Genomic DNA, 24,132 nt, shown 5'->3' with positions numbered 1-24,132 from the left:
AGCTAGAGGTGATTAAAAGAAGTGTGTAAGGGGAGATGACAACCTGGAAACACTTCTTCCTTCTGAGATGTAAAGGGCTGAGTCTGTGCCTCACCGGTCTGTGAGTTTGCAGGAGTGTCCCTGTTTCTATCAGTGACAGTGCCTGTACAAGTACGTTACACACCAGGAAATAAGTTTGATAGTTACTATCCGTGGTGAGATATTAGCATTGTCCTACAATGGAAACTTTTACCTACATCGCGTTTAGTAGTGGAGGATAATGGCTGCTTTAAGGACATTGCCTTAACACACCAAAATGGAGAAAAAAACCCTAGATTTTTCTTGTTTATATGATGTGTGTTGTCCAGCCACATTGTTCAACATCAATAGAGTCATTTGTGAAATTAATGACATTTAAATGGTTACAGTTCCAAGTTAAAGCTGTATGTAGATACACTGAGCAGCTTCTCCTGGTACCTCTTTGGTTTGCCAAGTCAGAAGTGTGGCATAAAAGCTTTCTGTACCTTGGAAGTCTTTTGGGTTTTTTTGAAGGAGTTTGGGTTTTTTAATAGCTGACTACTACAAGAAATGATGGAAATCCAAAAGACATTTTATCCAGCTCACTTTTAATGTTTTTCAACTGTTGTCTCCAGAATAAGCTCTCTTTACTCATTCCTCCACAACCAGCAATTTTCTAGCCAGAGTTTTAAATAAACCAGTGAGCAGTGGTGTGTCAGATTGGCATTTCTAAAATTAGTTGCACATTGATAATTCTGATGTCCAACCTCTGCTCCTCCCTGTGGCGGTCAGACTACAAAGCCAAAGGACACAACACTGAAAGATGCTGATAGGCAGGACGTCTTATGGCTTCGCCAGAAACATGTTTTTGGCATTTACGCACTACAGGCCTCTCTGCAGCATGTTTATTTCTTAGTTCACTTCTTCTTCAACAGAAGATCCAGACAACTTCCAGCTCAGCTTATGATACATGGAAATGCCATTGTTTCTTCTGAGAGCCCTTGAACATGCTATTCAGAGCTGCTAACTCATTTTTCCTTCCATTCATGTTGTCAGTGATAACCTCCAATGCGTTAACAGATTAGACAAGGATCCTTCTGGAAAAACCATCTGCAGCTGAATCGAGAGAGGTACTGGGGCTCATAGTTTTTTTCCTGACACAACAAACATCATACAGCAGAAAGTGCTAATTTGTATGCTACTGAAGCAAGCTCTTCAGAGCCCTGCAAGGTTCATCCAGGATCTCCCTGTATTTCACAGCTAAGAGTGAGGAGCAGGCACTGAGCAGAGGTGCCCTACTAGGAGCATTCCACTACGTTTTGCAAAGCACAGCATGCTGCCCTTAGGAAAGCTTTACCATTAAGGGCTGGGCTTCAGCATTGATGCCGGAGCCCAAACACTGGGAGACCACCTTGACGGAGAAATGTACCTCTGAGTCATGACTCCTCCTGTGCTTTCTCTTGCCTGTCGCTGGGAACAGCAGCTTCTCCCAGATCTGTGTTAGCCCTTGGTCACGTGTCAGATCTTTATTGTGCACACCCCAAACGCATTAGTTGCATTGGCATAAGCTGGAAGATGCAAAGATTCATGAAGCTCCCTCACCGACTTTTCTAATAGCCTTTCTTCAAATTATCCATTCTTGTGGCATATACAACATTATTAACAGTTTATACTGAGGGCAAACTGGGAGTGCTGCCAATGATTCTTGTTTCACCCCTCTTCCTCTAGATCCGCTTGTTAATTCCTCTATTCCACTGAAGTTGTAAGGTCTTTGGGGCAAAGACCAGTTTGTTATTCTGAGTTTGAACAGCTTTTAGCCCACTGAGATCACAGACCGTAACTAGGTTCTTGTTGCTGCTGCAACACAAACATTTTAATTAAAGTCCTACTTCTGATGAACTGGCCTTCCATTTTCCTTGCTTGCTCCCCCTCCCTAATTACTGAAAAATTAGCAAAGTTCAGCCATTCACCCTCCATATCCCAGTTATCAGTGTCATACCACTGTAACAAGTTTTGGCCATCGAAATTACAAAATCAATCCACTGCCTTCCCTTGCCAGCCCTTCTGGCCCATCTCTCCTCACCGTTGCTTTCCTCCCCCGTTAAAACAGACACCTCGCAAGAAGACCCACTTGTTGAGAAGATGCAGATTGCTGCCTGTGAGAGCTAGGCAGGCAGGTATAATCCAGCACCTGTGCAAATACTGCCCACATTGCCTCCATACAGCAGCACCACATATGGGATCCAGACATATGAAAACAGGCTTTGCTTTCCAGATTTGCCAGAAACAAAGCCAACCACAGCCTATCTGCATAAATCAACAACATAAACAACATACATGAGCTGAGCACTTGCCATCAGAAGGATCACAACCCACCTTGAGATTAGTGCATAGGATTCAGCCCATACATCTCCCAAAATGCAGCAGCAGCTGCCATGAAGTGCTATGGCTCACCAGCTCATGGTGGTCCAGAAGAGGAAGAAAATCTCAGTGTTACACAATTTCTATTCTCAATCGCTTCCCCAAATCCTCTGCATTTCCATTAAAGACGGGCCTCTGCAATCCAGGAAGGGCAGAGATGAGACAGATCACAGGTAGGGGCAAAGGATGCACATAGGCTGCATTTCCTAAATTCTTCAGTCCCCCAGTGTCAGTAGGCCCAGGGAAACATGAAGGAACAGCAGAGTTCAGGTAAGTGAATTAAATAAATCTGCCTAATCCACCTGGAGCTTGTACATGAATCTGAGTGAGATGTGGCTGAAAAGCATGGTTTGAGAATGGAGATGGATGGGACCTCCAGACTGGTCAGAAACACAAACCCAACTGGCCCCAGTCAGCAGTTGTACTAGATGCAAATACTCCACACAACACATGTTGTGTATGAGCAGCCAGCTGTGTAGGAGAAGCCAGTGGCATGACCATGTATGAGACACCAGCCATAAAACAATATACGTTCTTGGATGAATGCCATCACTTTTTTACCCCACTCTCTCCAGCACTATGAGCGGAATAGCCCCCCAAGTCCAGAAATCAGTTGCTCCTTCATTCCTGGTGAGTTGAATTGGGATAAAAGAAGCTGAATAAGCAGCCCTGAAACATGACAGCTTTGTAGTTGGTTTGCCTTCTCTCCCTGGGAGTGAATATAGCCTAAGCAACAAGTTTGTGTTTCCACACCTTTTGCTACCAATAAGCCTCACCCGGGCTTGGAGTCCACCCTCTCAGGAACAGTGACAAAGCAGAGGTACCCAAAGAAAGCCAGTTAATCTGTGGCATAACTGAAGACACTGCCAGTGAGGATGTCAGCTTCAGGGATGGCTTTTGCACATCGTTTCAAGGCCAGTTAGAGGGACCAGTCTCTCCATTTAATTCCCAATGTCTTCCCAGAATACACCATGAAGGGCTGAAACCCCAGTTCTCAGAGAACATTTACTAATGTTAAACCATTGCTATCCCTGGAGTGACACCACTCTCTTTTCCACCAGTGATACCAACTCCTCCTACTTACTGGTCCACTTTTTTCACACTCTCTTTTTCACTGCCTGTCCCCTGAGCAAGGAAGGAACAGCTGTGAGAATCAGCAAATCCAGCACTACGCTCCTTCCAGTCTTCCCTTGCAAGAAGCTTGTCTCTGTGCCACGCATGCAAAACACTGATAATACTGGAGCACTGAGACTGCTGATTATTACAGTTATCATAACTGTTTTCTTGTTAAATTATACCTGCCCCAGCTGGTAATCGTAGCCATTTTCCGTGTCTTGGTGTGTACAAACTTGGACACATCTTGGGGCAAGGATCCTCTTTGCTACGTATGGGCAGTGCACAGTACAAGAGACACAGTTGGGCAGGGTGGACCGCATCTCACTGAGGACGTCAGGTGTGTCTGTGTCTCACCAGTTTCTCAGGAAAAGGTTGGAGGTTTTATGGAAGCGATGTGATGGGACCTAAAAATGCTGGAAGGAGTCTGGGGTACTCTGGGAGGTACAAGGATGCATAGCCCCAAAAGCTTTCATCTCTGCTTGTCCCTGAAGGTACTTCTATAGTGTATATAAATACATTATAAATAATTTCTGGGTTAGAAAAAAGGCACTTACTGCATCCAAATAGGAATCCGAGCTGTGGTGACTGTGTGGTCCTATGCTATTTCAAACACAAATTCATAGGTATGTCAGCCACAACCTTTGCCGTCACACTCCCCTCCCATTCATTTCAGCTTATCACATGACTGCACACTGCTAATAATATCCTTATCTCCACTAAAAATGATTCAGGGGCTTAAAAAGGGTGCCATGACATGAAGATTAATCTCCAACTAAAAGCCTGATTTTATGCTAGATTTGCTGACTCAGAACGAGGCCAGTGACTTTTCTCTGCCTAATCTTAAAAAAAACCCAACAAACCACCAACCTGCAGGGAACGTCCTGTAGATGATATAAAACCATAAACAGAGAATTACAAAAGGTCTTGCGCCTTGATACCTTGTTGCAGAGTAAGGCATTACATGAGTCACAGAAGTAAAGAAACTTATTGAAGAGAGGCGCTGTCAGACCATGAGAACAGAGAGAACAGCTAAAACCATCACTGCACTTACGTGCCTTTCACAGTGCTGCAAACTCTTACATTTGTTGTTGTTTCTCTTAATCCCCAGCTTGTGGAGCCAGGATACATCATGGCAGACACAGCTTCCATTTAAAAAAAAAAAAAAAGAAAAAAGAAAGAAAGAGAAAAGTAGAACTTTTGCTTCATTGTTACAAAGAAAATCTGGAAAACCTGACCACCTGGTACCGGCCTGAAGAGCCACGATCCAATTGATAAAGAAAACGCCCTCAAAGGTAGTCATTTCAACCAGCAACGTCTAAAGCAGACACATTTTCAGGCCTGATTCGGCATGAGGCTGCTTTCCCATGCAGGAACAGTGGCAGACGCTGTCTCTCCAGGGCTACACCACTGAAGCCTTGGGCTCTAGCATCAGGGAGAAAGAAGATGAAATGACAATTGCTTGTTAACATTTTCTAAACCGTCGCACTGCGACACAGTGATGGCTAACTGCAATGCCAGCGTTGGCTTACTTCTGGGTCAAGGGGTTGAAGCTCCAAACTTGCTTTCTCTTTATAGATACTCCTGCATGGTTGTTATTTGAGGTAACAGGGAGACTTCTCATAAGAGTGTTTAAGCAGAAGTGTAACCTGCGTTGTGGGATGCCATTGGCATCCCTTTTCACAGCTCAAGAGCAGATGAAGCTATTCCTCTTTTCCCCCCACTGAAGTTACATTTAACATGCCTTGAATATGCTGCTCCTTTAGTCTCTCTCTATTCTTTAGACCTTCTGTCAGGTTTTGCAGCTAAACCATGAACGTGTAGGGGAGAGAGGGAGGTTCACTGTCCCAGGATCAGCCCCAAATTGCCACAAAGCACACTGTCCTTGGATTTCAGCTCTGAGGGCTGTCCTCTGCACTAAAATAACACATGAAGTTTAACTTTCCTGCTGTTTGGGTGCCAGCATGTAACTCATAGCTCTGTGCTGCCAAGTGAAGATGACAACCGTGACATGTACGAAGAAGATGGATACACCTCAGAAATCACGGTCCCCGGCTGCCCGCAGAGCAGGAATAGCTCAAGCAACAAACAGCTATTTTCCACCACTACCTGGCCAAGACACCTCACTGCTGACCAGGTCTTGGGCTTGGCCTCAGTCCACCCAGAGCACACGAGGTCTCCCATGTAGGCCAATAGCAACAACAGGTTTTACACTGAAGACACTTTGCAATTAGAGGAAAATAGGCAACTTGCCTGAAACAGGCACCAAAGCACCAGGAGGGCAATTAAGTTGTTTTCTCTATACAAGCAGCAACTTCATTAAGTAGCTCCTAACATGTTCACCTACAAGAGTAGCCTTAATTCCCCTCCTCCTTCTGTTTTACCTCTCACAGTGCAGTTACTCCTCTTCCTTCTCCCTTTTGCAGCTTTATTTCCAACATCTCCCTTGCCTTCTTCTCAGCTCAGCTGCTATTTTGTCATCGTCACTGGAACTGCATTCACAGCTGCCGGTTTCTTCACTGCACTTACCTCACTCTAAAAAAAATTGGCTTTATTGCTTTTTTTTCCCCTCTTTTTTTTTTTTTAACCAAGTGGGCTGAAAACCATTCTTTTTTCCCTCTGGACAAGGCAGAAACCAGACAGGTCCATCTGTTCTCCTTGCAGGATCAGTGGCAAAGAGACTGCATGGACACCTAAAAATTACATCCCACTCTTCAACAGAGCTGACAGCTCTGAAGGAATGACCATATTGTATTTTTTTTTTTTTTTAAATAACTCAGAGATACAGCTAGATATTTGTGCTCTGGATAGGATAACATTGACTTGGGGCCCTTTCCAGACAAAAAAACCCACATTCTGGCAATTATTATTTGGCTGTCAATGTAGGGACTACTTTACCCAGAGGGACCAGCAACAATTTCTGACCCCAGTCCTGCAAAGCTATGCTAGATGAGCTTTCATTTCTGTATGCACGTGGAGCCTGGGGGACATCAGCAGAGTCCCCCAGGAACACAAGGTGAACCTAAGAGGCACCACAAGAAGATTTAGGTACAAGACTGAATCAGAATCCAATGCAGTAGAAATTTGGTGATCTTGGTTCATAGGTTTACCTGCTCTGAGAAAGGTGTTCCAGACTTAAGACTCTATGAGATTTTAATATTTGGGGCATTCATCTTAAGGCCAAAAAGGATGGCTCTGTTTTAACCTCTTGTCCAGAGTACTTTGTAAAGCTATTATCCCCACAAGGCCTTCAACAATGTCATTAGGATAAGATTCATCTCACTTAAAGTTAGTGTTTGTAATGTAGGTGTCTACATCTAAGCCATGCATTGAAGCTCCTGTTATAGTCAAGGGATATCTATTTATTTAGTATCATCTCTGGTAATCAGGACGTGATTTATCAGTCTCATCATATATTTTAGGATGAGTTGAACGATCACCAATACTCCTATAGCAGTGGTCTATACTGGCAACTGAGGAGATTGAAATGACTTGGCCATGTTTAGACATTTACAGGGAAGACACCTACATTTAGTCGTAAGAATCTCAGCCCAACTACTATTACTGCTATGACTTATGCTGTGTTACATTACGATGTTAACAATCCGGTTAAGAAACAAGTGAATCTCTTTTTTCTGAGTTACTTCATCGTTCATTTGCTTATCTGTTGCTAAATTAAAAAAAAAAAAAAACCAAACCCAACATATTCCTGGTTATAACTCAAAGTCCTGCTTAATCACCAGCCAAGAATATGCAGAATTATTGATTTAAGCCCATATTTTGCAGCTAAGCTACAGCCTAAGGCTGTCTTTTGGAAAATTCTTCAAGTTTGGTTTAAAAATGACAAGTGGAAAATAGATAATTTCTTGTGCAAATTCTTCCAGCAGATATCTGCTCCCCTATTAGACTTATCTATAGCCTGAATTTATCTTGCATCATCTTCCAACCGTTGCTATATCATCATTTATGCAATTAAAAAGCCCTCTACTATAACAGAAACTCCCAGTCTTCATAGCCTGGAACATTGATGGAGCACTCAGATTAATGCTTATAAACACATTACCAACTTCAAGTTGCTTGGAAATTAACTCGTGGTAGAATAAGTGAAAACAAGCACTGCCGATGAAGATGAGCACTGACACATTTCCATCTGCCCAAAATCTCTTTTCTTCACTCATCCTAATAATGTTTTCTTTAGAGTTACTGTTTCCAGAAAACTGTAAGACATTACTCTATAACAGAAGAGCTTTTCTATGGTCTCCAGCAAAATGTTGCTTTGGAGGTGATAATGTCCTGCTTTGGTCTCTGGGAGCAATGGTGTGTTCTCATCCCATTTGCTGGGGAATGTGTTGATTCAGGCAGTAAGACACAGCATTCAGTCCTGCCTTTACGCTCACTCTCTAGAGAAAGTTGTTGTCCATTTATTGTTACACCAGGAGCTCCCGTCCTTTATTTTTCTTGGTTAAAACATCACTGGCAGCAAATGGAGCTGCAAACCAGGACCTTGTATTATCCTCTCGACTCTGGAGCAACAGCTGCAGGTGCGGTTCAGGCTGCGTATGAAGTAGCACGCAGATCTTGGATTAGCCTGTATGTGGTGCTCCTAAACCTCTTCCTCCTACCACTGAGACCAGGAATGTGGATAAACTCAAGGGGCAGATATTAGCTTAGTTTGTACCCTTTCTGGGAAGAGAGATGGCTGTCCACCTCCACTTCATGTTCCCTCTTTCTGGAGAGAACAGCTGAGTCACCGCAGGAAATCTGTTACCTACACAGGTCATCAGTAAATCACTCTTTCCCTAACACCACCATCACCCCTAGAGCAAAGAGTGATCAGGAGCAGTGACTCAGAAGTGTGTGGGTCTGAATGACAACAACTCTAAGAGCTTCTCTTACAGTGATACTGTTTGCGTAGGGACTCTAACTTCAGGCTGTGCCCAAAGTCACAGGCTGGTCCAGCGGGAGTACCTTACCAATGGACGCTGAATTCAACATCAGTGAGCTGTGCAACCAAAAAAGAAACACTAATGATGATGAAACACAAGGTGATTCAGAGATAATTCCTGCACCTAAACTACCTTGCACCATATGGACAAAGTAATTCCTACTGAGTCCCTACTCTGAGGAAATTAGAGGCACAATCTTAATCCTGACGTAGGTGAACTCAATGTCAAAGTCCAGTAAGTTAAAAAAAATACTAAAAACAACAAAAAGTAAATACAGCTATGTCCACATAAGAGACAAATTGTCATGTCAGCTCTACCAACCTTCTATCAGCACTTAGGCCAACTAAATATAAGCCAGACTGAATTCTACTGTCATAGTGACATAAAGTACGAAAGGCTGAGGAGTCACACAAAAAGCACAGCTGGATGATCCAGTGATTGGTGCTGTGCTTCACTAGTGAGGTGATGAATGCCACCAAAGCAAGGAGAGAAGATGGGGCTGAGTGAGGAAGGGACAGGGAGAAAGAGATGGGAAAGTCAGGAGGAGTTGTAGAGTAAGGATAAATTACTGGAGACTGAATGATTCTTCTGAATGATGAAAAATTGGTGGAAATGCCAAATTACAACAACATCAGTACAAAAATTGGGAAAGGTTTCCTATTTTCAATGAACTCTACTGATTACAGTAAAGATTATCCCTAGCATTTCCCAGTGTCAGTACTCCAAACATAGGCAACGTTGCTGCTAAGCAGCCTAGCAGCAAGCAATTTTCTTTGTGGTCAATATGAGGGTTGTTTCCTCCACAGTGCGCTGACCTGCCCAGCACTCTGTCCAGATGTTACGTCTCATTTCTGTCTATGCATATCCAGGATTGAATGGAGTTGGGAGGGAAGAAGACTGTCCATGACTGTGGGCCTAGAAGTCCGCCCATTACGAGAAATGTGTAAAACAACATACCCTGTGAAGTGCAACAAAATCTATCACTCCTCACAATATAAAGTAGTTCAAATCTTGGAGATGCACAAAACTTAACTGGATACAGCCCTGAGTAACCTGATTCAGCTTGGAAGTTAGTCCTGCTCTTCGGATTGGACTGGAGACCTCTAAACCTTTCCAAACTAAATGGTTTTATGGTTGCAATTGTCAACTCCTTCCTATAGCCCCAACATCAGACAGGACCTACACCAAGAAATGGGCAGAAAGACAATGCTTTGCTTGCTCAAGTTCCTCAGCTTATCTGCACTGTATTTGTTAACTAAATAACTGCATTTATGAGGCAGGAAAAATCCTCTCTCCACTTTGGGGAGCAGGGAGAGAAGGAAAGACTCCATGCTTGTGTAAGCCAGCTCTCAATGTGAAGGAAAGAAGCTGCGAACACCATGGTGTGAGTACCGGCAACTCTGGAATAGGTTGGTGCTCACTTGTTATCTTGCCAGGGGATCTCCATCTCTCCTGTTCACCCCATTCCTCAAGCTGTCTTACCTTACTGGGAGGGCAAATTTGTTGTGGTAGGAAAGTACCTCGCCAGAGGTGCAGAACCTTGACATTGGCCTCTGGCACTAGCAGAATATCAGTAAAAATGAAAAGATTTTGTAGCGGGTCCAGAACAAGCTTGTGGTGCAGCAGCCAAATCCATTTGTTCTTCTGACTTTAATAGATTTATTCCTCATTTGCACTGACATGACTAAAAGAGGTTGCTGGCTCAGTATTTCTGCAAAAACAAGCAAAACACAAACTAGCAGCTGTTAAAGGAATACACCACCACCCAGAAAGACTTCCTTATGTCAGGGCATTTTCATGCATTCAAATTTTGTACAGTTCTCCGATGATTTCAGTATTAGGTTCAATTATGCTAGTTTACTGATTCAGCTGGTGTATGGAAGTGAGTACGCCCTCTAAAATACTGAATGGTGCCTACATATCTACAAAGCCTCCAGCTTTACAGAGAAAACTATAGCACACAAAAAGCAGTCTAAGCTTATGAATGACCCTCACAGTCACCCTCATTCATCCCAGGCCATTCAAATTGACCTTCTACATTTGTTACAGGCTTCAAAAGGCCAATGTCCAAGCCACTCACAAAGTGTTTTCTAGACCTTAAAAGACACCTTCTAGAAAGCAATGTTGTCTGTTCAACGATTTAGGGAGCTAATTTTGAGTGGTGGAGACAAGAGGAGCAATGCAAATGGACAGAAATTCAGGAATAGGAAGAAGCAGGACTGCTGCTGGCAAACTCCCACCACAGTAACTCCTGTGCCCAGGTAAATCACAAATGGCCACAAGAAGATGCAGGGAGAACTGAGTCAATCACAGCCTTTGGATTTGAAGCTCAGTACAAGAGATAGTTAAGTCTGAGTTTGAGCGTGACCTCAAGATCAACTGCAACTGTGATTATAAACCAAGAGCACATTTATGGGAGGGCTCAGGGAGATAGACCCCGTAGCGAACCAGAGAACAAAGGGAAGGTGGAAAGGTAAACTCAAGACTCCCAACCTTAAAGCTACTGAAATCAGCAGCATAAGTAGGATGATAAAACTGAGGACATGAGCTACACCATCATGTTTTTCTTTGGCCTAATGTCAAGGATGACTGTAGGCCAGTCACGGCCTGGGATAATAAGCAGCCACATATGTACAACTCTTGAGGAAAGGGAATTAGAATTTTATGTTGAGCCTAATATTAATAAAAGTCTATGTAACAGTAAGACTCATATTCCTCTTGCCTTTAGAGCTAGGACTCATCTGCCTGAACGTGGCTTTTACTGCAGACATTTACCAGAGATCAAGTCACCTCGGCTCCTGCTACAGACAATGGAGAGTTGCTGAATGGAGCTGAAGCTGTGATTTATTTCCATGTAAAGCAGGCCCCTACATCTGGTTGGATGAATTGCACCATAAAATCTATTGTCTGTATTGACTAGATCTCTACTGACTATAAAGAGAACTTAAATACCTATTGCACACACAGAACCGTACATGAACATATCTAAATTCAGTTATCTTAATGTGGCTTTGAGTCCTGCCTTTCAGGTCAGGCAAAAAGTTTCCCATCCCCAGGGGTTTTCAGTGTAAATACCTAAATTCAAGTTAGTTACCCGAGGTCTCCTTTGTAGTCAGTGGAAAGTTTCAGGCACTGCAAGAGGTGATTAATCTCATCTATTTTAGAATCGTCTTTAGGATGAGATTAATTGCACTCCAGAAATTTCTATTTTCTGTTTTTCTTCAGCAGCTACAAAAGGAGTCTAGACAGCTACCTCAGATAAGATGTTAGATGGATGGATCCCATTGTGAATGTTGAGGGACAGCCTCTCAAGCCCTGAGGAAAAGCAGGGAAATACAGTTGTTTTAAGTAATTTCGCACTGAAGAGAGTAGTGTATTTGAGAACGTACTATCTGATAATGCCATCTTGTGAGAGCAGAAACTGCCATGAGTTTGCGGCTGACAGATCTCGCCTCTGCACAGTGTCATTGCACCCAGGACCTAACAAGGTAATGGAGCAACATCTACAGTAATGAGTGAGACAAAATCAGGAGAAATATCCAAATATCAGCAACAATGCAACTAGAAATATATTCTTCTGTGTTTTACACAAATCATAAAAAGTTTGGTAATGAATGATCAGTGGGGTCTTCCTCCTGGATTAATACCACAAAAAATTATTCTTTTGTTAATGTGCCAAGATGTGGGGGTGAAGTATTTGAACCTCCATGGGAGTTTGATCAGCACAAGGAGTGTTGAAACAGAAAAGGCAAAAGCCTTGACAAAGTCCCATGAACAGGAAGAGGAAAGGACAGAGAAAATAAAATGTGTTCTTGGACACATACATAGGGTGAAACCTGTATTATTTCAGTGGGGCAGGATTTCTTGGGTCTTTATCTAAGTGAAAGGTCTTATCCCAAAGCACAGTGGCTTTTTGCATAGACCCAGAAGGATATCCTCAAAGTGGTAAATTCTCACATGTAACGATTATGTCTGTTCTAATAATCCAAAGATGCTCAGTCCTGCTCTCTGTGCATGAGGCCAGCTGGTGTGACCAGCATCCATATCACTGACCTCACTTGCCTCCAAAGCAGGGAGCCACACACAGACTCCTACTGGGAGTGGTCCCAGGTCTGTGGCAACACTTGATCTGTGCCCAGTCACTTAGTTGTCTCAGACTAAAACCATGGTATAGGTCACCCAGCAATGTTGTGTTATTGGCCAGTGTGTGCCACTGCTCAGGAACATCCCTAGCATGGCTTTGTCAATTAGCCTAGACATAGTTAATGACTACTCTAGACACAAGAAAAGCTGCTGCCATATCTGCAGTGCAAGGATGGTCCTGAGTCGTGGCCCTATGCATCTGGTGCCAATGCATACACGGTGTCTGAGGTCTGACCGGGGAGCCTCAGCCAGTTGTGTGCATTGAAATTCTTCCAGCACATCTCACAAGAGCAGCGGTGTTAGCAAAGGCAGAAGAGCAAATTCCAGTTCTTGTAATTACCTTCCTAAATTAATTCCCCTGCAATTTCAATCAGCTGCTCTTGACATTCCTTCCTCAGGGTGTAATCCTTTCTCATAAATGCTCTGAGCGGCGCACGGAGAGGCATGAGGGGAACAAAGATAAGCAGAGCTGATGCTGCACTGCTGAGAGCCTGGTGGGCAGCTCCCCACCATGTGCTTTGGGGATTTCACTATCAGTCCCTCAACAGCTGTACTTGCTTCTCCTCCATCTCCACCGAAAACAGAAAATTTTAGACTCTCTGTATTTACAGTCAGCGGAGAATATCCTGTAAAGAGTCTTCTGGTTTAGGATTAACATCTCTGGCGTTCACCTGAAGCTAGGTATAACCCAAATCTAATGGCTCCTATAAAATAGATAAGATCTAGGACTTGGATGGATCGGGGCATTTAAGCTTTCAGCATTGCTTTAGCTCTACTCTAGTGGTGGACGGCACTAGGAACATTGAATTATATTGTTATATGAGATACAAACTTACCATGTCAAAAGCATGAAAAATCTGAGATGGGAAGATAACAATTAAATGCGTATCACTGAACTAGATAAACATAGCCCAACAATCAGGTTTGAACAAAAAGAAATGAGGAAATATTTGCTGTTTTGACATAGGTGCAATGTCTCATAAAATCTTAGTTCTAGTATTAATTCAGATGACCGGAAGAAACTACATGAAATTAAAAACTGGCTTCAGAGGTATAAATAAAGCCATAACAAATGATATTGTATTAACCAGGAAGGGGGGACGTTGTTATTTAGTGACATGCTAAATGGATTTTCTTAGTTCTGGTCTTATTAAGTGCTTCCTTAAAGATCTATAAAAAGAATTAAATTGAATGTTAACAAAATTATGAGGTACTAATCTGGAAGGTGAGCAAAACACCAGTGAGGACAGAAGAAAGTAAATATGAAAAGCATCTTAAAAAACACCACTGGAGAGTCTACATGACAATCACAAACCAATACAGGTTGGCAAAGGAATGCAAAACACATCCATACAGCTCTCAGCAACAACTCTGAAAACAGGGAGTACAAGCAAAATGCAAGTGTCCATAAAATGAAATAAAGTCTGTAAAGTCAAAGGAAGCAAAAGACAGCAGCCAACTCAGACAGGATTAGGATTCCTCCACTGCCGCTGCCATACAACGGACCTGTAATGCTCCACCACCATGTACCAGCAACCTAGAAAAAGTAAAGTAGAAAAGACTTTGGCAAGATTAATGCATGTAGGAGAAGGGAGGGAGAGCACATGCCGCCTCAAGAGACACTGGATGCTTCTCATGTCAGGGTCTCAGCATCTCTCCAAACTAAGATTTAGCAGTGTTGGAGATATGCAACTCCACTTCAGCATGGTTTTTAAAACCCACAAAAAGGCAGCACCTCTAAGGAGGGCAAGGTGTTGTCCTGGTGACTATAACCAGAGGTTATGGCTATCAAGGTATGGAAGGGATGAAGGCCTGTGACGGATCCTGTGAAGAACTGTAGCTTGGGAGGATCTCACCAGGCCCAAGTAGAGCAGCAAGTTGGCTGTGCAGAGGAAGATAATGATACCTAGTGCTGCTTTCCACCAAATCTCAGTCACACTCTTCTGCTTTGGATGACTTCAGTGTCACCCTGGATAGGTTCCTCCTGACATCAGTGGGACCTTTCACTTGCTCCAAGTTAAACATGCTCTTAAGTATTTTGCTCACTTAAGGCTGGGGAAGGCAATTTACAGATTTCCAGCCTGAAAGTTCTCCCAAAGTGCCTTTTTCCAAAGTAGGTTACCATGAACCTACATATCCCTGGGCGTGTCCCTCTCTCAACAGAAAATGCTAAGTTTCCCAGCTATCATCCTAAGACAGAAGGCAGCATATACTTAACGGCTCTTGTGGACCATATTCCTTGCAAAGCTATTAATATTTAAGTTATCCCATTTAATACAGTATCTGCCAGAAGCAATAGCAGATGCAATGTCTCTGTGGCTCCATTCCTTCTGTAAAGTTCCACGCACAAGAAGGGAATATAGCATTATTAAATACAAGAATAAACATTATCATTTATTTATACCATGCAAGGCTGATCATGGTAGTACCCAACCGCCCAGCTGCCTGGCTATGTCTAAGGTCACCAATCTATTATGTTTTTAAACAAGGTATAAATGATCTTAACACTCACTTGACTGATTTTGTTTGGAAAGTTTCTTACAGCTGTTAAATTAGATCCAAATTACTCAAGTCTAAACCTTGTCCTTGAATATGCGTTCCATCACCTGACCTTGCACATACATCTCAATGCTGCAAAGGACTTTTTACTGTTCAAGAGGTACAGAATTCTGCTTTACATACACACACAGGTTTGCATGTTGGCCAAGCTATAAATAAAGAGCATTTAATCAAGTGATATTTGAAGACAGGGAGCCCCAAAGAAAGAACAGAAAGATGCCGGGTGAGTAGCCTTTGGAGGGACGTTCGGGAGAAGTAGGACCTGCTGGGGCACTTTCATGTTCACTTGCACACACTTAAGCACACAGGGGTATGTAACTGGTGTTATATGTATGTAAGGATTTTTTAATCCAGCTGTTAATATGCATAGTCTTTAGTTCCTATTTTTTCCATTAAGTTTGTTTTGAACGTTTCTACATTCTGCACCATAATGAGCAAAATGGGTGTGGGAAGTCTCTCCCTGCTCATTTTTGAAACGCTTCCCTAATCTCCATCTCAGATTAAAACAAGAAGTAAAACCCACGTGGCCTTTCTGCCCGGCAGCTGACCCAGAGGTGCCCAGACCCTGCTGTGCCCCATGATGATCCGATGTTTGCTGCGAGGAGCAAAGCGAGGCACAAGAAGAAACTGAGATGGCTTTTACGAACTGAGTGGTACCTTCAAGCAGACTCCCAGCTGCTGTGCTGGAGACATTGCGATAAGTCTAGTCCCGGGCTTTACCGCTGACGCTGCCTCCAGGACTGCTGGGGTAGCACTGAGATGGTGCTACTCTTCACTACCAAGTTTCTCAAAAGAGAAGAAAGACATGATTTGCTGGCTGCTGGAGGGGCTTTGCTGTAACACCTCTCATCAAAATGATGACATTTAGGACCGTTCAGTTTTACAGAAATTACACCAGAGGCTATGGAGTGTTTGCTGTTGCTGGCGGCGCCGACGCTCACCTGCACGTCAGGCCCTCCCTTGTGCATTGCTGGCCGTGGTGGATCTCCACGCGCGTCCAGATGAGGCTGCATCGCATGGTGTGAGCAGGGGATTGCACTTGCAGAAGGGCATTTAGGGACCTGCATCCCCAGGGGTTTGGGGGGAAACTGAGGTGCACGCCTGTGCTACAGGCAGCCATGCGCCCGCAGCTCCCGCGAGCCCATGGAGCAGGCATGAGCAGCACCAAAACTCGGCAAGTTAGCAGCGTAGCCATGGCAACGCCGAGCGCGCCGGCTGACTGACCTAACCCGCGGGTACCCGCTCCGGGAGTGGGTCTCGCTGGCGGCACCGATGCCCTAGCAAGGAGATATGAGGCTGTAGGTGAAAACACACCTATGCCCACCGAAGGGCCAGGTCTGTAATTTCAGAGGTAGTTTCGGTGCTTAAACAAGCGTGGGCACCTACGAGCTGCTGAAGTGACTCCGAAGCTACGGTTGGGGATCGCAAGCTGCTCACGTTACACAGCCTGTGGTTTCCCCAGGCTCTGCTGCCCCTTCTCGTTCCTACCAGCAAACCCCAGCTTTCCGCAGCCGGTGACCACAGCCTGCGATGTCGGCTGATCCCAGCGGCTGAGATACAGTCGCATCTCGCTAAATCGCATGCAAACCCAGGGCGGATTCCACAAGTCTCGACGGAGATGCAATAGCAGAGGTGTGCGGTGAGGTCTCCAATGACTAAGACTTCATTATTTTTTACAAAGTATACTGCAGAATATTTATCCGTGCATTACGATGAATTAGCATAAATAATTAAAAGAGAACTCGTATTGGCGAACACATAAGCAAAGGGCACTTGCTAATGGACCAGGCTTGCTCTGCTCTGGGGACTCACTTAGAGACAAGTCCATGCCAAACAGGCCAAGGAAGGATTCATATTTGTCCTTCTTTTTACTCCGAGCCTGTTCCCATCTCACCCCAGATGGCTGACACAGGCTGGTGGATCAGCACATCTTATGGAGCATCTCTCGAAGAGTGAAAAGGAAAATAATAGCAGGTCCCCAGACCTTCAACCTGTTCCTCAGGTCCTGCGACACTCTTTTCTGCAAACAACCCACCTACAATCAGTCATGCAAGAGGTGCTCGCTGGTGCTTCCCAGAAATACTGATGACTTGATGGATTGCATGACTCTGCCTCTTCTTTTTATTCCAGGTATTAAGTGGTATTGAAAGAAGATTGCATGGCAAATAGGGAAGGGTTTTCAAGTGTTCCCCATGGTTTCCCTCTCCCATCAGCAGGTACGCTGTGGTGATCTACACCAGCAGAGTGCAGCCAATATTGCACACTTTCCCAAAAAAGAAAATCTAATCCCAAGCCTTTCCCTAGTCTTATTTTTCGATGAATGTAAAGCCTGCAGTTGTCTCAGAGGATGGTATGAAAATAATATCTCCTAGCTACCTCTCCTTCAGCCTCTCTTCTCTTTAAGTCAGGTTGAAAATTTTCCACAAATTGCAATTGCAAACTTGATCTATATTTTGTTACCTTTCTGGACTCTGCCCATTATCCACCAAATATTTGTGCTTCCAATTAAAAATAAACTGGAAAATCAAAATCTTACTTGTTTTCAATTTTTCATTCAATTCATTTATTTTTCTGTGCATAAATAAAGCATTTGGATGGCTCATGGAGGCAAACAGGTCTCGGGTTGGTCTCCCTGGCCAAAATACACATCCCGTGAGGCACAACCACAGGGGTTTCCTGCAATATATTGTGCCGCTCAACACAAAGGAAAATACAGTACATCACGGGAACAGCAGTTATACCTACAGGGAGACTAGCTCAGAAAAGAGCAAGGATAGATTGTAGCCTGACCTGCAACCCCCAAGAGACATTTCCAAATTAAAAACCTCAAAGCTTAAACCAGATTTTTTTTTTTCATTATTATTTTTTTACTGAAAATGTTCAGCAGGAGTTTAGCTTTATAGAGGTGAAATTTTTCATGGGAAAATCAATTTTATTTTACCAACTACGCCATTAAGATATTGCCACATTGACAAGAAGTCTGTGAATCCTAGTGTCCTAGCAGAGGGGAACTTCGTGGATGTCACATAAATCTCCTGTCTAGCAGAGCTGCCAGAGAATAAATGTTTTCAGATGGTGAAGGAAACAGAGTCAGGTTCTTTAGGACCGAATCACCTTTCTCTTTGCTATAAGGACAGACTTGGACAAACTCACTTGTGCAGAACAAGAAAGGAGGAAGAATCGCAAGGAAAATATCTCATGTCACTTTCCGTAAATCACTGCCAGTGAAAGCTGAACGCTAAAATTGCCATGAGGAATTTCTCCCTTTCTCCCGTGCATCTTTGTCCCTAGGGCTTGGTAGGGCCTGATCACGTTTATGCATTCTCATTGAATTATTTCAATAGATTGAATCATTTCAGTAGATCTAACACCACCTAAACTAAAGTGAGCGTTTACAACAGGCACTGCGTCAAACTTTATTCATGTGCACATTATAACAGAGAGATACACAAAGGATCATGACCCATGCTTTGCAGTCGTATGGGCATCACTGTACGATTTAACGAGATCCCATCTGTACCACCCTTTTAAAAGTTGTGGCACCCAAAGCTTTTGCAAAGACCTTTGCAAAGCCCCTTCCTGCCCCCACACAACACCCTCAGCGTGTCCTGAAAGTTGCAACCCTCTTCCATCAGCAGCTTCCCACCTCCTAAATCCTGGGATATACACAGCACTGGAGTCCTTTGCATCATCTCTTCATTAAACACCTCTGAATGCTTGGATCTATAAGGAATTCATCACATCCACCCATGCTGCAATCCCTTTTGGCCCTCAGCTGTTTATTCTCTGTTTTTTTGTATATGAGAGCAACCTTCTTACTCTTAATTTTGGTTGCATGGTATTTATTGCAAAGTTACTCAGAAGATTGAGACGAAGTGTAACATGTCATTAACATAAATGGGTCTTTTCTTGAAAATTAAAACAGCATCAAATTTGTAGATTTTATGGAAAGGCTGGCAATCTCTCACCTACCCAATGGAAAGTGTAAACTGTTCTAGTGTGAAAAGAAGCACTGGGGGACTGCTGGGGTGGCACTACGCAGTGTCACAGCAGCACCTCCAACATGAGAGACACTCCTTTTCAGAAGGAAAAAGGTTAAAAGACAATTTATTTGAAAGCAAGAACAAAGATTCTGGATATCAAGTTAGGTGCTGCTTCCCCACAGCACTGCTCCTGCTCTCGAGCAGGTCATCGTTCTCCAGCGGCAGGAACAAGCTCTGAAGGCTGTCAGCAAGATCTCGGCACACTCTTCCATCACTTTCGGCAGATTTCTTTTGTAGAGCCCACAACTTCTACTGAGTTCAGAAGGAGCTGAGACCAAACAGAAACACAGTGTGGGCAACAGCAGCCTTGGACTGCTGAGCCTCCCTGGGTGTCCTGGGAAGCGATGGGATGTCTGTGCTGGGCTGACAGACCAGGACTTGTGTATTTTACTTCCTTTAAGGCTAAGGACGCCTAAAAGTGTTTTTTTCGTTAATGTTGAATTTGGCACTGATTGTCTTAACAAGACTGTTATTGACTTCTGTGAGAGCAGATCAGACTCACATCTCAGTTTTGCAGGACTGAGTAGTCACCAAAGAGAAGCTGGCCACATAGAGCATCAGGTCCACTCCTAAGAGGGATCAAACCTTACAAATATACTGAATTTTTTCCCATTCTATGATCCATATTGCATAAGGATCTTAAGGTTAACCACACATCTAGAGAGCTATCTGAAATGAATGTTGTAACTTAGAAATTCTTATGCCGTTGCAAATAAATATGAATCTCTCAGCTTGCCTGAGCCTCTCTAGACTCATCCTCTGTCCTATTGCTTATATCCAGACATGAGCCTGGGCATGGATTTGAGCCAGCTGCCAGAGCTGGCCACGGAGAGATGCCAACTGCTCATAACGCTCTGGTGTATGCTAAAGCCTCACTTACGCAGTGTGTGGGGGCTGACCAAGGCGGGATGAATGGGGTGCCCCTCCGTCCAGACATGGCTCTCCCCAACAAGAAGCAGCGTTATGCAATACTGAGCATGATCGAACAGCAAGCTCTGGACCAAGGACTCTTTCCAGTATAATGCACCCCGAATGCTGTTGCTCCCTGCCTGCTAGCACAGGTTTTCCCATGGCAAAAAGGGGCAAAAGAACTGAAAAAGTCTCACGGCATCCAGTGTCCACATTTTCACAGCAATTAAGCTGGAAAGCAGGAACCTGTGTCCCAAGATGCACTTTATGAAAACACTGAAAAGAGGGGAGCAGCAATGAGGTACACAGCAGCGCTTCAATAGTGAACACTGCCTTTTCCTCCTCGCCCAGGGCTAAATCCCTGCAAACACCAACAAGAAATTTGCCTGAAGGTAAAATCACAGCCCTACACTCAAGGTGTTTATTTGCAAGTGCAAAGACTACACCAATGATCACGACTTCCCAAGATCCAGCTCCAGGCTCACAGCCCATATAGCCTAGAGCACTTTGTCTTTCGCAAATAAAACAATTTCAGAAATCACTGCTTAAATCCTCTATCACATAGAGCTCTGTACACGTTATAGCATTAAAGAAAAACAGTAACACCATGATCACTGATAATCCCTTGGGTTTTCAAACACATTCACAACACTAAAAAACACATTTATTTTAATAGGACTCTGCCAACTCCATTCTGTGCTGTAAACAGATATATTTTTTTCTATATTCCTTATGAAAACTTAAAGGAACAGAATTTTTAGGAATGCAGAACAGCGGTCATTAACTTGGCTTGTCACCTTTGGGCCACAAAACGAGTTTGTTTCATCTCAGTTTGCTTGTGGTCAATTTAACTTTCTGGCTGACAGTGCTGCAATGCTCGGGTTTCATGCACTGCAGGGTGACGCTTATTGGACCAAAACCCGACGGTTTTCATTTGACACTTTCAACTATTGAAAGAGTCGGTTCACTCGGGGTTTATAACAGCTAGTTTAACCGCACGCAATGCTCTAGGCTGAACTGAAGCCGGCAGCGTTCCCCTTAAGCACTTCGAGCCTCAAAACTGCTCAGAGCTTGGTCTTTTCCAAGGCATCCCTTTTCCGAGGTCTAAGACACACAGGCTCGGAGATGCCGCTCCAAGGCAACGCGGGTGTACGTACAAGAGAGAGACACAGACTTAAAAGAAGCCGCTCATTTTGGAAAACCCGACGACAGGAAAAAAAAAAAAAAAATTTACTAAAACCCCTCAGCAGCACGCCCCACATTAAGACCCTTGCCATCCGGCCCCGCTGCTGGAGCGAGCCCCCGGGAGCGCCTTACGCCGAGAATGATAAAGCAAAACGGTGGCCCCGGGCGCATCTCCCCGGGGCAGCCCCCGGGGCAGCCCCCCCGCCGCCCCGGGACGCGCCCCCGGGGGAGCCCCGCTCCGCGCACCCGCTCCGCGCTCCGCGGGTTCGGCGCGCCCGCGTACTCACACGAAGGCGTGATAGAGCAGCGCCCAGCCGCGGGGTCGCTCCAGGGCGTCGTAGATCAAAGTTTGGATGCGGCGGTACTTGGCGTGGTTCCGCTTCACCGGGCGGCTCAGGGGGGTCTTCGCCAGCAGCCCCAGCCCCGGCGGGCTCCGCTTGCCGCCTTCCTCCTTCCCGCCGCCCTCCAGCAGCAGCGTCCCGTCGCGGTCGGCGCCGGTGCCCAGGGCCAGCGAGCCCTGTTCGGGGTCGCCAACGCCGCCCGCCGCCGCTCGCCGCCCCGCCGCCGCCGCCGCCGCCGCCGCCGCCCCGCCGGCCGCGCTACCGCCCGCCGCGCCGCGCCGCGCCTTCAGCCCCATCGTCGCCGCCGAGCCCCGGAGGCGAGCTGCAGATCGGCGGCGGCAGCCCCGGGAGCCCCAAGGCCATGATCCGAGCTCCCCGCCCCTCCCCCCCCCCAATGATTTCTTTATATATTTATATATATATACATGTGTGTGTGTATATATATATATGGAGGGAGGGGGGTAAAGAAAAAGGTGGGATGGGGGGAGGCAGTCACATCCCCGTCAGGTCATCCTCGCCGGCGGGCAGCGGGGAGGCAGGAGCGCGGCGGGCACCTGGGCCGGCGCAAGGGAGGGAAATCATCGCGGAGTTTATTTACCAGCCCGATGCCCGAGCCCCTTCCTCCCCCCCCCCCCCCCCCGCCTCCTCTTCCTCCTCCTCCCAGCTCCTGCCTCCCCCCCAAGCCCTCACGTTAGGGAGTGGCCCATTGTATGCAGCCAGCAAATAGCCGGGCGCCCGCCCCCCCGCTCCCCCAGCCCCGGGTGTCTAGTCATCCACGGTGCGTGGGGCACCGGCGCCAGCCCTCAGCCACGGGGCTGCCCCCCCCCCTCCCCCCCCTCCCCCCCCCCCCCGGTTGCCAGCCCCCAGCAGCCGCCGCTGGGGCCGCCGGCGCCGAGCGGGGAGATCCCAGCAGCCGGCGGAAGGGGAGACCCCGGCTCGACACCCGGGGATCCCCCTGCAGCATCACAGCCCCCCTCCCCTGCTGCGGCTGGAGGGGAGGGAGGGGAGGGGGAGGACATCCCCGGCCCTCGGCGGGGGGGTTGCTTTCACCGCCGGAGCAGGAAGGAGCGGAGGATGGGGATGAAGGATGCCGGGAGAGGCGGCGGGTGGGCGGCTGGAGGCTCTGCCTGCCGATGCGGCTCGCTCTGAGCCGAGCCGAGCCGGAGCCTCCGCCCGAGGAAGGGGGGCTTGCGGGGGGCAGCACGCCCGGGCAGTCCCCAGCCCCACCGGGGAGCGGTCTCTTACACGGTTTTTTTGCGGGAGATGCTGCTCCTGCCCCAGCCCGGGCTGCGGTTCCCCCCCCCCCCCCCCGGGTGGCTCCTCGAGGGAGCAGCACCGGGGCCCAAGCCCAGCTGCAGCCCCGAGGGGGTCTGCCCTGACCCCTCGGACCTAAGAACTCCCCCCGCTCCCCTTCAGCATGTGTACCAGCACCCGGGTCCAGCCTCGGACCTAAACCCCGAAGGGATGTGATTGACAGCCCTGTACCCTTTTCCTTTCAGTTTCTTGGCTGCAAGGAAGATGGGAAGAGACAGCTTTTTTGTGGCCTGCACCCTTGGTGGCCTGGGATTTCTGCCACGGCACGCTCAAACATCCCCTCTCCTCTGAAAGCTGCTCTTGAGTAAAAACCTGCCTGCAGGGCTGAGCTTTTGCATAGCTACACCTTGGGAGGATACAAAGGGTCTAATCGAGCCTTTCTTTCTTGCCAGATAATAATAATAAAAGAAAAAAAAAAGACAAAGCCTTACAGATTGCTGGTTGTTTTCATTAGAAGTCCTCCTCCTACAGATGGGGGAGTTTTCCTGGTATCTCCTGAAGAGATGCCAAGACACCCAAGAGCCCTTCCAGACTCATAAGAGAAGCAGATTTGCCACCTACTCTAGCTGCTCCTGCTCCATTCCCCAAGGGATTTATGATCTGAGCAGTCCTTCTCCTGTTTCACACACCAGGAAGGACAACAGATGCAAAGGGAGCTCCTGGAGGTGATTTTTGGACCCGCCACAGGGCCGCAGAGGCCATACTACTTCAGATCAGACTATAGGCCACTATCGGAGATATCCCAGGTCGCTCAAAAATGACACTTATGTCATTGCATTGCTGGGTGGAAGAAGGGCTGTTTCCCCTCCGATATTTGACCCTCCGAGGGTCCAAATTGAGCAGATTCTGCGCCAAAGAAGAAAAAACACCTCTGCCTTCAGCTCTGCAAGCTCCAGCATTAATATGTCTCAGTCACCACCTGATTTTGAACCTTTGCAATCCCAAGGGATTTGTCCACAAGCCAATGTGAGCAGACAGCACGGTATCTCACCCACACGGCTGTAGCGTCAGCAGCCAGCGTCAGGTTAGCTGAGATCTCCATGACACTGTCAGCAAGAAGTGGCTGGCCCGAGCACGGCACCGGGAACGCACGCGTTCTGCTCCCCGCTCAGCTAACATCTATCAGCATTATTTGAATGTCATTTATAGCTGTATTCCCAA

The 24,132-nt window shown here is 46.1% G+C and overlaps 1 protein-coding gene across 1 annotated transcript in view; it reads right to left on the bottom strand.

Moving 5' to 3' along the window:
• The window catches only part of KCNQ3 (potassium voltage-gated channel subfamily Q member 3), a 200,260-nt gene extending 178,307 nt beyond the window's left edge, over positions 1–21,953 (bottom strand). Inside the window, exon 1 of the mRNA XM_050891800.1 lies at positions 21,604–21,953. Within this exon, the coding sequence (XP_050747757.1) occupies positions 21,604–21,953 (350 nt within the window). The remainder of the gene's footprint in view (positions 1–21,603) is intronic.
• Between the last annotated feature and the right edge of the window lie 2,179 nt (positions 21,954–24,132).

Source organism: Gymnogyps californianus, chromosome 2 (assembly GCF_018139145.2).
Source record: "Gymnogyps californianus isolate 813 chromosome 2, ASM1813914v2, whole genome shotgun sequence".
In the NCBI taxonomy this organism is placed as follows: Eukaryota; Metazoa; Chordata; class Aves; order Accipitriformes; family Cathartidae; genus Gymnogyps; species Gymnogyps californianus.
This window is presented reverse-complemented; position numbering and strand designations above follow the sequence as displayed.